The 15207-nt window shown below is 45.4% G+C and overlaps 1 protein-coding gene across 5 annotated transcripts in view; it reads right to left on the bottom strand.

Moving 5' to 3' along the window:
- The window catches only part of CCDC149 (coiled-coil domain containing 149), a 118407-nt gene that overhangs the window by 26115 nt on the left and 77085 nt on the right, over positions 1-15207 (bottom strand). For 4 of the 5 annotated variants that reach the window (XM_020897594.2, XM_020897596.2, XM_020897597.2 and 1 more), the window contains exons 5-9: positions 6388-6504; positions 5389-5561; positions 4608-4680; positions 3309-3393; positions 220-364 (exon numbers count right to left, since the gene is read on the bottom strand). In XM_020897594.2, the coding sequence (XP_020753253.2) occupies positions 220-364; positions 3309-3393; positions 4608-4680; positions 5389-5561; positions 6388-6504 (593 nt within the window). Of the gene's footprint in view, positions 1-219; positions 365-3308; positions 3394-4607; positions 4681-5388; positions 5562-6387; positions 6505-14925; positions 15197-15207 lie in introns of those variants that run through there. The other variant, XM_020897599.2, reaches the window with a different exon arrangement.

The raw sequence follows: 15207 nt of genomic DNA, 5'->3' as shown, positions 1-15207 counted from the left end.
AATATGCATGGCTTGGTGAGTGGCTCAGAATAAGCATTCAGTGAGGAATAGCCAGTATTCTCTCCTTGTTGGTCCAGGTAAATTTCCCTCTAGATTCAAGGGTTCTCCTTTCCTTCCCTTCAGACTTGCAGGCCACCTAGTTGCCACCTGGTTACCTGCTGACAGCCATCGTCCCACTGATATTCTGCCCACCCTGCACCCAAGGGTCTGGCCACCTACTTGTTGGTTTGCCTCTGGTGCTGGATGACCATGTTTTTCTCATGGATCGTCTCCAACAGGGCTGTTGCCAGAGATTTCAGATCAGAAATGGACTGTGGAGTAGCTGGGAGACTGCACCCGTGATCCTCAGATAACAGATCCTGAACTAGGAGGGATATAAAATGTACAACTCAGTCTTAAATCCTTCTGGAATTATCAAATGCAAACCAATGTTACTTCTTCCTGGACAACGAAACTGGGATCAATTTCTGGCTTCTATATGCTACTGTGTTGTAACTGAAGAATCCACTTCAAGTGCCAAAAGTAAAATGAAATAAAATTCAGTGTGAGGGTTAAACAGAAAGGAGGCATCCTTGTGGACTTTTGCAACATTTTTTTTAAAGGTTAAAATCTTTTGCATTTGTCTAGTATTTTATACTCCAAAATGCTCATACTGACTAATTCATTTGAGCCTTCAAATTTAAAAAAGAACCTGGAAAATGTTATTTATTCCCATTTCACGGACAAAACAGCAAAGTGCTGATGGATTAAAACCATTAGCTAAAGGTTACCTTCTTTGAGGTCTATTCATTCAGCCACCCTCCTTCACTCTTTCTTGAGTATCTGCCTGTTATATGCCTAGCATTACGCTGAGAACTGGGCTGTGTGCATATGTGTGCTCAGCTGTGTTCAACTCTTTGTGGCCCCATGGACTATAGCCCACCAGGCTCCTCTGTCCATGGAATTCTCCAGGCAAGAATACTGGAGTGGGTTTTCATTTCCTTCTCCAAGGAATCATCCCAACCCAAGGATTGAACCTGTGTCATTTGTGTCTCCTTCATTGGCAGGTGGGTTCTTTACCAGCTGAGCCACCAGGGAAACCCAGCTGAGAGCCACACAGCCATGCAAATGACAATAACTCTAGTCCTGAGCTCCTGGTTTATATTATAGCTTCTTATGGTGTACCCTTGGTGGGTGGTGTCCTCGGGGGTGATACCCTCAGTGGGTGGTGAGATACTGTAAGAGATTATTTAGAATACAAAATGTATTTTGTATTCCATGTCTTTCAAAAGTACGAGATAAACCCAAAAGACAACCACCACTTGTATTCCTACAAGACAGGGAGAAAAAAGGAATAATACAAATCTCTCATTATATATCTTTGAATACCATTTCCTATATGCCTATATGTAGACACACAAGTTCACACATTTCTCTTCAAAAATGGGAAAAAGCTCTGCTTTTCTTCACTTAACCTTATGTCTCGTCATGAATATCTACTAAAATATAAAATGTGATGGCTTGGGACTTCCCAAAAAAAGGTGATGGCTGCTTAGTAGCCCATGCATGTGAAAGTGAAAGTCGCTCAGTCGTGTCCGACTCTTTGTAACCCCGTGGACTATACAGTCCATGGAATTCTCCAGGCCAGAATACTGGAGTAGGTAGCCTTTCCCTTCTCCAGGGGATCTTCCTAACCCAGGGATCAAACCCAGGTCTCCCGGATTGCAGGCAGATTCTTTACCAGCTGAGCCACCAGGAAGCCCAAGAATACTGCAGTGGGTAGCCTATGCCTGCTCCAGAGGATCTTCCCTGGGGAATTGAACTGGGGTCTCCTGCATTGCAGGCAGATTCTTTACCAACTGAGCTATCAGGGATTGGTAATTTATTTAATTATGCTGGACATTTACATTGTTTCCAATGTTTTTTTCTTATAATTAAGAAGAACTTTCTTGAAGCCAAGTGCTTGCATATGTCTGTAATCATTTCTTATTGGCTCAAAGGGGATTGGTTTAAGGCTTTTTGTAACAGATTGCCAAATGGTTCTCTAGAAAGGTTTGGCTGACTGACTGCTCTGCCAGGGTGCTTGAGCTTGGCTGGCATTCCCCACAACAGTGACAGGACTGGGTCTCAACATTCAGAGATGTTTGGCTATCAAGGGTATACACAGCTGTTCTTAGATGGGCTACTCCACATTTCTATCGAGTACTGTAGTACTGTAGTTTTCTTTTTAAAAATAGTTCTAGGGTGTCCTTTTCTAGTTGAGGGGGGAAAAAGGGGGTTGCTTGGAAAAGTGCCTTGATTATTAGGCAGGCTGAATTCAGCACTTTTTTTTTTTTTTAATTGACCATAGCTCTTATGAGGACTACCACATGATCCTTGCTGGTCTGCATTGCCAACAAGCCCAAAACAGGCCAGCCCAGCACGGTCCACTTGAGGCTCACGTTTAAAACTGAATCCCCAAATATTAAGTGTCAGAAGCAAGCGCTCTGCTATTTATTCCCCTGACTGTTCATGGAAGATCATTATTTTTCATCGGAATCGACAAGAAGGAGGAACAAGATTGCAATCAATAAAAACTTCTTTGAAAAAAGGCATGCGTGCCATGATAAAATGATTTCAGTAGCTAGGAGACTTTTCTAGTCTGATCACAGAGGCCAAGGAAAGGAGAAACTCAATGAGGATGGAATAGACACTCGGGGATGCTGACCTGGTGATTACAGAAGGGAAAACATTCCAGAAAGGAGAGTACAGTTAGATGAACAGATGCAGATGGGCTTCAGTTATTGGAGAAACCTCTAATGCAGCAGCTTTCCCAGCAGGGTACCCAAACCAGCATTGCATCAGCTGGCAACTTTTGAGAAATGCACACTTTCTGGGCTTACCCTAGGCCCACTCAATTGGAAACTCTCAGGTGGGGCCCTGTAACCTGTGTTTTAATAAGCCCTCCAGGCAATGCTGATGCAGGGGGAGGTTTGGGGGTGACCACTCTAAGGATTGGGCTTCCCAAGTGGTGCGCTTGATAAAGAATCCACCTGCCAATACAAGAGATGTAAGAGACACAGGTTTGAGCTCTGGGTTGGGGAGATCCCCTGAAGGAGGGCATGGCAACCCACTCCAGTATTCTTACCTGGAGAATCAACATGGACAGAGAGAGCCTGGCGGGCTATAGACCATGGGGTCGCACAGAGTTGGACACAACTGAAGTAACTTAGGATGCCGGCACGCACGCTCTAAGGATCACTTTGGCTCCTAATTCACAACGGAGAAGTGGACCCACAGCACCAGCATTCTGTAATCACTCATGGTCCCTCCCAGAAAATGACCCCTACCTTGCTTTGCAGACAGGACCCCAGTCAGAGCACTGCTGCTGGATTTGCTCTGGCCTTTTGAGTTTTTCCGTCTCTCAAGAGCGTTCTAAAGCAGCATTGGGAGAAAACAAAAACCTCTGTCAGAAAAGCCAATAAAGGAAAAATACCTAATTCTGGTAGATGCATCCTCCCCTCCAGCACACAAGAACTCTTTGCAAACTCTAAATGCTGGCCTGACTTTCAAAATTCAGAGTCCCTGCCAAAGAGTTCTGATTTTTACGGACCTGGTAAAGAGTTGTGTTTTTTTTTTTTTTTTTCAGTTGGTGCCCAGCATAATTACAGCAATTACATCCTCCTATATATAGAAGATACTCACTGCATATGCGTTAAATTAAATCAAATCTGAAACAAGAACTCAGTCTAATGTGTGAAGTCACTAGTTATGGAAACCCCTTCCAAACAGACATGAGATAGAGGCTGGGTTTAACTTTCGTGGAAGAACTGAATAAATGTTGTTAACTGAATGCATACACACGTTTTTTAAATTATATATTAATTATACAATGTTAAGAGCTATGTGTATATATAGACGGGTATAAACTCAAGCGTGGCCCCCACAGAATGGAAAAGGAAGGACAGCATAGAGACTTCCGAGAAAAAAGCAAACGTCAAAAGTAAGGAAAATGAGATGGCTCTCCCCAGCATCTAGACGGCTGTAAAACTTCACCCTCAGGAAGAGAAGTCAATCTATTTTCAAAGCAGAGAAACCCAGGAGATTTTGCTAATTATAACACAACTAACATCTGCAGAAATAGATATTATCGAACTAATGGCGCTGGAATTAGACTAAATAACAGTGGGGAGAATTTAAACATTCTATCCTTTCAGTATGACGTGAACATTATCATTTAGATTGTGATTTCCCAATCTTTGTTTCTTCATCACTCAGAAATCATTTTCTCATGGATGATTAGGAGACGAAGATCATCTGATAACAACAACAACGAAAAGCTTTCTGTACAGAAAAGCTGGAGAGGAAATCCAAGTCAGTGTAGACCGAGGCTGTGAAGTGGCTGCGTCCAGATTCTGGTGGTCTGTGTGCCCTATTCAGGTAACAGAAGGAGCTCTTGCAAAACCTGTTTTTATTGTGTTTGCTGTTTGGGGGCTTAATTCTCACTGGTTCCCCAGTTTAAGCTCTTCTTGAACTATCTGGAGGGCAGGCAAGCACTAGAATATCTTTGGCACATAAAACAGAATTAAAATAGAATGACATTTAGATGTACAATAGTGAATCATCACCGTCACTGTCAAATTTTCTACCTTGTATTTGGCAATGTTAGATTTTAAGAGGTTGACCTCTTCATGAAGTTGCTTTAATCTCTCCTGAAGGTACCTGGAAAAGAACACATACAACTAGAAAGAGTTTGGGAGCAAAATAAAAATCATACACTCAAACATAAGGGGAAAAAAGGAAAACCAGACACCTGAAGAACCACCTTTTACATATAATGCCTTCCCACCACCAAAAAAGAGGTAAAGTGCATCTTGGTGACCTCTTCTTAAATGGATACGGTGAAGGTCAAATATTCCCAGGTCACCTAAACCTCACTTCAGAACAGCCCTCTGCAGAGATCCCCGAAGGGCTATCAGCACAGTTTTCAAATAATTCTCATTAAGGTGATTCCACTGGGAAGCAAAGCAGGAAGAGGCAACACCAGACATGCTGTTAAGTTAGTCCCATACACACACGGAAATTTGCCTCCAGGAAAAGAAACAGCTAAGGGAATTCCTCAATTTATTTTCTTATTCTTTTCTGTCTTCTTGATAGCAATAACAAGCAGCTTTCACTGTTCCCTACCCTTCTCACCCAACCGGAGAAGGCAGGGAAAGACTGTACGTATATAGCTTGTAAGCATTTGGTTGTTCTTTTCTTACTTTTACAACTAATGGGCGACATTAATATCATTGCTTTAGAGTTAGGACTTTCCTTTCATTGTAAGGCAATTTTGTCAAATGTAAATAGGGCTGCAAATAACTGCCAGCCTTCAGGCAAGTGGAGGGCCAGCACCCTATGACCACAGGCCAGGGCCTGGGCACTTGCCTGTTCTCCATACACAAGGCATCCACATCAATGATACGGTTCTCGTGGCCGCTAAGGATGTGGTTCAGCTCCTGGTTGAGCCTCTCGACCTTGTCCTGGTAGGAAGACCGCTCTTCTTTAACATCCTGAAGCTCATCCACAGAGGCCTGCAGGTCATGCTCCAGAGACTCAATCTGAAATCAAAGGAAGTGCCCTTACTTAAGGAGTTCTGCAGGCACTGGCTTTAGGGTTAGAGAGGGAATCTTCTATTTTGCTGACTGACTTTTAGAGAGCTTATTAATGCCAGCCACCTTCCATAAAACTATAAGTGCCACACACTGGACTATGATGAAAGCTAAAAACAAGGAGATGACTTCTAGCCAGTCACTTACTGTATCCAAGATGAGACAGACATGGCAGCTTGGAACCACAGACCTTCTGGCTTACCAGCTGCAGCCTGCCCTAAAGCCAGAGGCTCAGAGAGGGCAAATCCAGACACTGGTAATAACAGCCAGTGACTTACAACGACATACTTTTTCAAACCACTCTAGACCCAGAAATCTTGTTCTGTTCTTCAAAATCACTTGGTAAGAGAAGAAAAACAAAGTCGAGGCTCTCTTAGCTGCTCCCTAACGAGGGCTTGGTACCTGATGAGATTTAGACTAAAAAGCATCGCTCAGTATTTCAGCTGAAACTTGCAAATTAAGGCCAGTTTGTCACGTTTGTTCGCTCCCTGTCTATCCTGGGTACGGGGGATGTTTCTTGCTATGTTCAGAACAATGACACTCAAAGTAAGACAGCAGATCTGCTAGAAGCCAAAAACAGAAGAGCTTGCTTGAGAACTCAGCAGAGAACGGAGTGAGTAAATGCATTCAAACTGCATCCTTCTTCCTCCTCTGACCACATCCCAGGCACCCCACACTCTTGGAGAAACGGGGCACAGTCTACTCTTCCTTGTGTTGTGCCCAGCTGTGCAAACACCACCCCCACCCCCCACCCTGAACAGATGCTGACGACAACCTGTTCCTTTGCTCTCTCCAGCTGCAGAACCAAATCCTCACGCTCATGGGCCGCAAAGTGCCGCACGCCGATTTCTTCGTCTCCCAGCCTCTGTTTGGCAATTGTCATCCTCAACAGCTGCATTTTCCATTGGTAGAAAGAGAAGAGGGAGAGGGAAAGAGAGTTAAAATGAATAGATCTCAACAAAACCCCAAGCCTACTTAGGCAGAAAGCGTTGGAAAAAAAGATATTTCAAGAAATACTGGGGAAGGACACAAGACAAAGAAATTTCTTACCAATATCATTAATTCAATTAAAAAAAGTTCATACTGTATTCTGTACAGGCATGCCTAAACACACATGTCCACACATTCACCTATAAGCCTAATGGGAACACAGGGCTGGGCATCTGAAGATGGATATCCTGTGTAGCCCTACTGCAGTGAGGGAAAAAACTCTGGATCTCTTTTAAACTTAGCAAAGATTAAAAAAATGATAACACAATGTTGCAAAGAATCTGCTAAGATGGGCAATCTCCCACATTCTTGACATTTAGGCTATGACATATTTGGGGTCCTTATTTGAAAACTAGTCAGCTGAACTGCACAAATATTTATTGTGCAACTACTGTGAGCAAAAGCATCATGAGGATCAGCACACAATGTTACAGGCAGGTGGAGCAGCCTGTACAAAGGCCTAGCAGAGGATACATAGCACTTAGTATACAGATGGCCATGTTTGATGGAATTCTCATTTCAAAACTCAAGCATTTTGTCTTTGTGTACCTGCATAAAGCAAATTTACTTGTAGCCTTGGACTCAGCATTCATGGTGCCTTTGCATGGGTGGATGCTCGCATGCTCAGTCATTAAGCCCTGTCTGACTCTTTGTGACCCCATGGACTGTAGCCCACTAGACTCCTCTGTCCATGGGATTTCCCGGGCAAGAATATTGGAGTGGGTTGCCCTTTTCTCCTCCAGGGGATCTTCCCAACCCAGGAATCAAACCTGTTATCTCTTGCGTTGGCAGGCAGATTCTTTACCTCTGAGCCACCTGGGAAGCCCTGGTAGGTGGATATGGGCAGACAAATGCAGAGTTGCAAACAATGGAAGTGTCCCACAGGAAAGTTCCCAGCTAAGATCATTATGCTTTCTTGTTTCAGCTCATATTATAAACAAGTGTCCTTTTCACGGTCTCATTTGTGCCCCTTTTCTTCCCTCACATTTTTGTACTTTCTCTCGCTGTTTTGCTGTTTAACAAGGCCCTGCTGAGCTGTGCTGGAGTGTTGTTTGGTGTTTCTGAGCACAAGAGGCCATGATGTGCCTTGCAGAGAATATCTGTGTGTTAGATAAGTTTCATCCAGGCATGAGTTACAGTGCTATTGGCTGTGAGTTCAATGAAAAAGAATGAATAATGTAAGTTAAATAAAGTTATTTTAAACAGAAACATGTAAAACATATATTGATCAGGTGACAAAAGTGTTGTGATGAGAGGCTCAGAGGAACCTAATCTCCTATTTCCCCTAGGAACAATGGTTCTGTATTCCCTAAATCAGTGTTTGCAGTGATTTTAGAGAATGTAACTGCAGCAAGTGTCAAGCATTGGCTACTTGCTATTATACTGGGGGGAGAATGGAGTTTATGTCAGAACTGGTTAATTCACCTGAAAGCTGATAACATGAAAACACAAATTCTTGACTCAGGACTTTCAGAACCCCAAGTGAATGAAAGACAGCTAACCAAGTAAGAAACACTTTCAGATCAAAGAGTCTAGGAAGAGGAAGGCCTGTGCTTTTTTTTTTTTTGCATGAGGCAACCGGCATGCCACATGGCTTTGAAAGCAGGATGCTTTTCCTTGTATGTGAAAAGCCAGATTGACAGCCTAAACTTTAAGTAATAAAACACCACTGTGGTTTCCCATTCACAGTACGCTTCGCCGAACACTTAATTTAGAATCACACAATTATGTTTGCTTAATGCCAATTAATTATTAAACATGTTTATTGAGGTCTGACAGCCATAGAAGAGAGTCAGCTTTTATATATTGGATGCCTGTTAAGCTTCAATAAACATGTTAACAATCATTTGGTGTTTAATGTGCATACAACATTGGCTATTAAATCTCAGGGCTGGGCTGGATGAAACACTTATTTTTAAGAAGTGAGGCCCAAGTTGGCGATAGCTGGATCACTAGTTGGGTCCGACACTCAATATTCAATTGGCTGACAAGGCCCAAAGGGGCCGCGAGAGCAGGGACAGAAGCCCGAGGGAGACTGCTCTTGTCTTCCCAGCGAACACTCACAGGTTCTGGAGTCTGCCTGCCTGGGGGCTGGTGTCCTGGGGCCAAGTTTGGGAGCTGCGCAACCTCAGGCTTCTGCCTAAACTTCTCTTAGTATCTTTAACTGTAAGAGTACGATAGTGACAGTACAGCTTTTTACTCCCCAGGGTGCCTGTAACGGTCGGGCCCAGAGTAGGCTGCTCCCAAATGTGCCTCAATGGCATACTGATTATTTTGAATTAAAGTTTTTTAAGAAATGGCCAAGAGGGACACTTGGCCCTTAACAAGAGGGACTCTGACCCTCCCTTCTGTCACCCTGAGAGCAGGAAAAGATCTCTCGCATGTGTACGGACTTGTAGACACAGAGGGGGTAGGGAGAAGATGGGATGAACTGAGAGGGTAGCATTGACATTTGTACCACCACGTGTAAAACAGAGAGTGGGAAGTGGCTGCATAGCCCAGGGAATGCAGCCTGGTGCTCTGTGATGACCTAGAGCAGTACAATGGGGATGGGGTGGGAGTGAAGCTCAAAAGGGAGGGGACGTACATACACATAGAGCTGATTCACATCGCTGAAGAGCAACATCGGAAAGCAATGATGTTGCTGCTGTTGTGCTGTATTGTTGTTGTTTAGTTGCTCAGTTGTGTCTGACTCTTTTGCAACCCCATGGACTGTAGCATGCCAGGCTCCTCTGCCCATGGAATTCTCCAGGCAAGAATACTGGAGTGGGTTTGCCAGGCACCCCTCTAGGGAAATCGTCCCAACCCAGGGATGGAACCCATATCTCCTGCTTGGCAGGTGGAGTCTTTACCACTGAGCCTCCTGGGGAGCCCAAAGCAATTATATTCCGATTAAAAAATAAATTTAAAAAATATCTCATGTGAAAGCTGTATCCCCTGCATCTGGAGGTAGAACGACACCCTTACTGTCAGAGACAGGGAATTCAGGCAAGAAACCAAAATCTAAACCAACTCTGTCACTGCTTTTATTTACTACCCCAAGTCAAAACTCAGTTTAGATTTTTCACTAGTTGGGCACCCAAAACCTAAGGTTCTCTCTCCTGTCAGTTCCTACCAAATATATTATCTCTTTGTCTGAAAGTATAAAAGTTATCTGCTTTGGTCACTTCTTAGATCCCACGCCTAAGAGACCAGCAAGAATTTCAAATATGTCTCTTTTTCTCCTGCTAATCTGTCTTGTGTCCAACCACAAGACATCAAGAGGGATGGAGGGGGCAATTTCCCCTCCCCAGCACTGAGCATGAAGTCAAAGAGTGAAGTTGTATTAAACAAGAATTTAACTTAGGGCAATTCAAATTGATGTGTTCAGTTTCTGAAAAGATGAGGGGGGAAAACCAAGGGGAAGAAGAGCAGGATGAAGAAAAGGGGATGGGAGAGAAATAATAATTTTCAAAATTGGCGACTCCCCCCATCCCTACTTTCAATGTCCCAGACTGAGGACAAGGCGAGAGAGAGACTGATGATGCATTTAGGCAAAATCATACTGTCCAGGTTTATAAGACTGCTGCTCAGGAGCACGCATGGCCATGTGCCTGAACGTTACGGACAACTTAAGGGACCTTTCAGGAGAATTTCAGCCAGACACAAGTTTTTGCCTCTTCCATGCTGACTTTAGAACCTAGTCCCACGTAAGAGAAGATGTTTCTCTACCATACTTAGCACAGCCCCAGAACATAAAGAGTGCTCGATCAGTGTTAGCTGCTATTACAATCATGGGTGTGGCCACTGCTGTCCTCCCCCACGTGAGGTTCCCCACACATACACCCGCTGGGGAAGTCCCAATTTTCTTACAAGCTGGAGGAAAACAAGCTGCTGAGGCAATGTTATCTGTAGACCGCAGGCAAAGGGGTTGATTTCCCACCTTGGAAGCTGTTAGGAAGCAACTGCTCGGAGCACTTAATTTCCCCCAATGGGACTATCAAAACTGCACAGCCAGCCCCCCTGTGCCAAGCCTCGGAGTGGACCAGTGCCCTGAGAGGCGCGTGCATGGCCATCAGGAGACATGTCCGTTTGCTGATTTAGATGGAAATAAACGCTTATGAATGAATTACGGGTGTGAGTCGTCCGCTTATGGATGAGATGCAGCTGCAGCTGGGATGTGGCTGAGGGGCAAGACCGCAAAACGATGTGGCAAACGGCTCTTGGGTGCCCTTCCCCCATCCTGACTCCTCTGCCAAAGCCCTGCTCAAACTCTGGTGCCGTCAAGGCCCCCCAGTCAGAATGACTCACTTCCTCCTTGATCTCTTCTCTGGCTTCATCCCTCAGAGTCCTCAGCAGCCTCTCTCTCATCTTGTTTTCATCTGCCTGAATCCATTTTCCCCAGCTTACCAATGAGTCATCACTGACTCAATGGACATGAGTTTGAGCAAACTCTAGGAGATAGTGAAGGACAGAAGCCTGGTGGGCTGCAGTTCATGGGGTCGCAAAGAGTCAGACACAACTCCGCAACTGAACAACAACAATTTTCCCCAGTAGACAGTGGGAGGGAGGTAGCCAGAGGCAGGAGCAGCTATTATTCTCCTGGTGTTACCTGTGTTAGCTCCTACATCTGCTCATTCTGGTCACGTGTCCTCAGCTGTCATCTAACCTTCACTGAGCCCTGGGTGACATCAGTTTTTTTGAAAGTGGGGACTGTTTTAGTTCATTCAAACTTCTATAACAGACTGCCATACACTGTGTGGCTTACAGAAATAAACATATCTCATAATTCTAAAGGCTGGGAAGTACAAGATGAAAATACTAGTGGAGCGGGTGTTTCCTGGTTCACAGAGGGCTAGCCTTTTGTTGTGTCCTCACATGGTGGAAGGGCTGAGAGAGCTCTCTAGGGTCCCTTTTACAAAGGCACTAACCCCATTGATGAGGGCTCTACCTCATGACTTAATCATCTCCCAAAGGTCAAACCTAAAAACATCACTACACTGGGGGCTAGGCTTCAGCACAGGAATTATGTAGGGGAGGAGGATACAGCTTATTGTATTCTACCTTTGATAACCCCTAAATTCATGTTCTTCTCACATGCAAAATACATTTACTCTATCCCAACACCTCCCAAAGAATTAACTGATTCCAGCATCAACTCTAGAGTCTAAAGTCCAAAGCTTCATCTAAACCTCACCTTGTTTAAATCGCCAATGAGTGAGATTGGAAGTGAGATACATCCTGAGGGCCAACTCCTCTCCAGCTGTGAAATGGAGAGACCTAGCAGTTATCTGCTCCCAAAATACAAAGGTGGGGCACGGGCAGGAGAGACATTACCATTCCAACAGGGAGAAACAGGAAAGAGGAAAGGGTGACAGATCTCAAGTAAGCCCCAAACCTAAAAGAGCAAATAATGTTGAATTGTAAGGCTCAGGACTAAACCTCTTTGGCTGGATGCTCTGCCTTCCAGGCCCACTGGTAACATCGCCCCCATGGCTTGGCAGGATGGCTCTGCTGGGGCCCTGTATCTCTCCTGGGCTGGGGTCTCAGCCTTGGGGTTCTGGGAGGCCCCCTCTTTTCTAATCCAAGTGGAGGCAACTGTCACCCCAGAGCCATGCACTCCGGGCTTGTGGCAGGAGTGACAGCCTTGCTGGTCTCTGAATCACCTTCCATGTCATTCTTCTCTTGTCCTGAAAAATAGTGCCTAGCCTCTTACTAATACTAATTAGTATTAACCTCCTTATGAAAGGGCTGTTTGGCCAACACCCTTAGCATTCTTATTTTTTGCAATATATACAGGTTGAGAATTTTTCAAATCTTTAAATTCTGATTCCTCTTTGCTGAACAATTCCATCTTCAAATCATCTCTCTCTTCTCACATTTTATAAACAGTCAGGAGAAACCAGGCTGCTTCTTCGACACTCTGCTTAGACATTTCCTCAAATATCCAACTTCATCACCTATAAGTTTTACCTTCTATAAAACAACAGGACCTGATCACAATTCAACCAAGTTTCCCTGGTGGTTCGTATGGTAAAGAAACTGCCTGCAATGCAGGAGACCCAGGTTCAATCCCTGGGTCAGGAAGATCCCCTGGAGAAGGGAATGGCTACCCACTATTCTCCAGGTATTCTTGACTGGAGAATCCCATGGACAGAGGAGCCTGGTGGGCTACAGTTCATGACTCACAAAGAGTCGGACACAACTGAGTGACTAACACACAAGAAGAATGGCCTTTTCCCAGCACCCAATAACGTGATCCTCATTTGCATATAACACCTCATCGGGATGGCCTTTACCGTCCATATTTCTACCAACATTCTGTTCAGGATGACTTAAGTATCTCCACGAAGATTGAAGCTTTCTCTACAGCTCCCCCCGCCCTCTTTTTCTCTCAGTCCTCATCAGAATTGCCCCTACTTCACAGCAACGCTGCGAAGGACAATAGGCTTTTTCTAGCAGGAGCCTCAAAATTCTTGCAACCTCTCTACCCACTACCCAGCTCCAAAGCTGCTTCCAAACTCTTATAGCAGCACCCTACTTCTCAGAACCAATTCCTGTCTCAGCCTATTTAGGCTGCTATAACAGAATACTATAGACGGAGTAGCTGATAAACAGCAAACATTTATTTCTCACAGTTGGAGGCTAGGAAATCCAAGATCAAAGCCCTGGTAGATCTTTTGTCTAGTGAGGGTGCACTTCCTGGTTCGTAGTCAGCAGTCTTCTCACTGTGTCCTCACTTGGCCGAGGGGACAAAAGAGCTCACTGGGGTCTCTATTATGAGGGCACTAATCCCATTCATGACAGCTCTGCCACCCTGAATCACCCAAGTCACCTAATCACCCAAAGGCCCCAGCGCCTAATACCATCTCATTTCAGACTGGGTTTCAACATACAAATTTTGGTGGGGGACATGTTCCATAGTGAGCCCATAGTGAGGGTAAGAGCTATCTTGTAGACAGGACAGTTAAGTATGGCTGCCCAGCCCGTGCACTGCACAACTCCAACTCTGGGGATGGTCTCCATCCTTGCAATGCAAAGCTACAATGCAATGATCACTCTCTGAAGAGCTTTGAAAGTGCAATCCCCAGTTGTAGCTGGTATGGCTATAATGCTCATCTAATGACTCTCCATTTCCCAGAATTATTGGGGGGACAAGATGAAAAAATTAACAGGAAATAGATGTGAGCCCTTCCTCACCCTGGCCCTTGCATACTTCTACAAATAGCATGCCTGGGGAGAGGTCAGCACCAAAAGTCATTTATTAAACATTAAGCTGCCGGTGTTTTGCTGGGTAACTTAAAAAACAAGTTCCTGCCTATCTTGTCTTTATCTATTGGTTTTTTCCACATCCTCTCTGACTGCCCCCTGACCTTTTGAAATACCCTTGATAAAATTAGACACGAGAGCTTTAAATGGCTCCAAGTAGGCAATTCTATTGTGTATACCAAAGTTCAAATTCCTAGACCTGTATGACAAATCCAGTTCTAGCTTTAAACAAAAGAATTTGTCACTTAAACAACAACAAAATACACAAAACAGCAGTTTTCATTGTCTTCCTCACAGGCTCTGGAGATCACCACGCACACACTCACTACTGTGCGTCAATGTTTCCCAGTTAATGAGCACCCAGTTTGGGTCAAACAACATGCTAGAAGCTTTGCTTACACACAGTACCTCCAGTGACTTCACTGCAGTGGAATAAATTTGGGATAAATCGCAAAGCCCTTCTGAGAGCTGATGATGCATGAACTGCCCCCACCCACTTCTCGACCCCACCTCTCACCACCTCTCTTGTTTGCCAGCCTCGCTGGCTTCCCTTCAGCTTCTGCTCCCGCCTGCCTCTGGACCTCGGCACTTGCTCTCCCCACAGGTCTCTGCAGAACCCAGGTCTTTTGTCTCTTTCAGGTCACAGATCGAGTGTCACCTCCTCCAGGAGGTCTTCCCTGAACACCACTGCTGAAGCGTTCACCTTCAAGTGCCCCAGTGCCTTCACTGTGCTTCCAAATCAACTTGCTCATCTGCTTTATCCCTCCTGCTGTCAGCTCCAGCTCAGGGACCTCTCTGGCCACATGGACCGAAATACCCGGTGCCCACAGCAGTGTCTGGCTAGCCTCAGGGAGTCCTCAGATACGTCTTAAACACAGGAGGCCTCTGGTTTGCGGCTTCCCACCAGCCCAGGAGGCAGACGCTGTCCCTCGTCTTCACAGGGGAGCCCTGGGGAGGCTGCTGCAGGGCTCTGAAGCCAGGGCTCCTTGCCTGGGGCCTGAGCTCAGGCTGGGGTAGGCACTTCCCCTCATCCTTCACTTGCCAAGCCCTGTCCTCAGTGCTCACAGACACTGACCCGGTAAGTCCAACAAGCATCCTGTGACGTACTGCTCCGATCCCGGTTGTCAGGCGAAAAGTGGAGACGGAGGTGGAATGACTTGACCATGTCACAGACCTTAGAGACGGCAGGGCTGGGACTGCAACCCTGGTGGGGAGGGTCCTGGAGTGAACACTCTGCAGCCTCTCTCCTCACCGATGACAGCACTCACTGCCTGGAGCACGTCCCATCTGACTTCCTTCAGGCCTCGGGACCAAGGGCATGTGGACAGGAACGCCTTCCTGACACCCGAGGTAAGTG

The sequence above is a fragment of the Odocoileus virginianus genome, chromosome 21 (genome assembly GCF_023699985.2).
Source record: "Odocoileus virginianus isolate 20LAN1187 ecotype Illinois chromosome 21, Ovbor_1.2, whole genome shotgun sequence".
Lineage (NCBI taxonomy): Eukaryota > Metazoa > Chordata > Mammalia > Artiodactyla > Cervidae > Odocoileus > Odocoileus virginianus.
The sequence above is the reverse complement of the archived record's forward strand: the minus strand, read 5'-3'. Positions and strand labels throughout refer to the sequence as shown.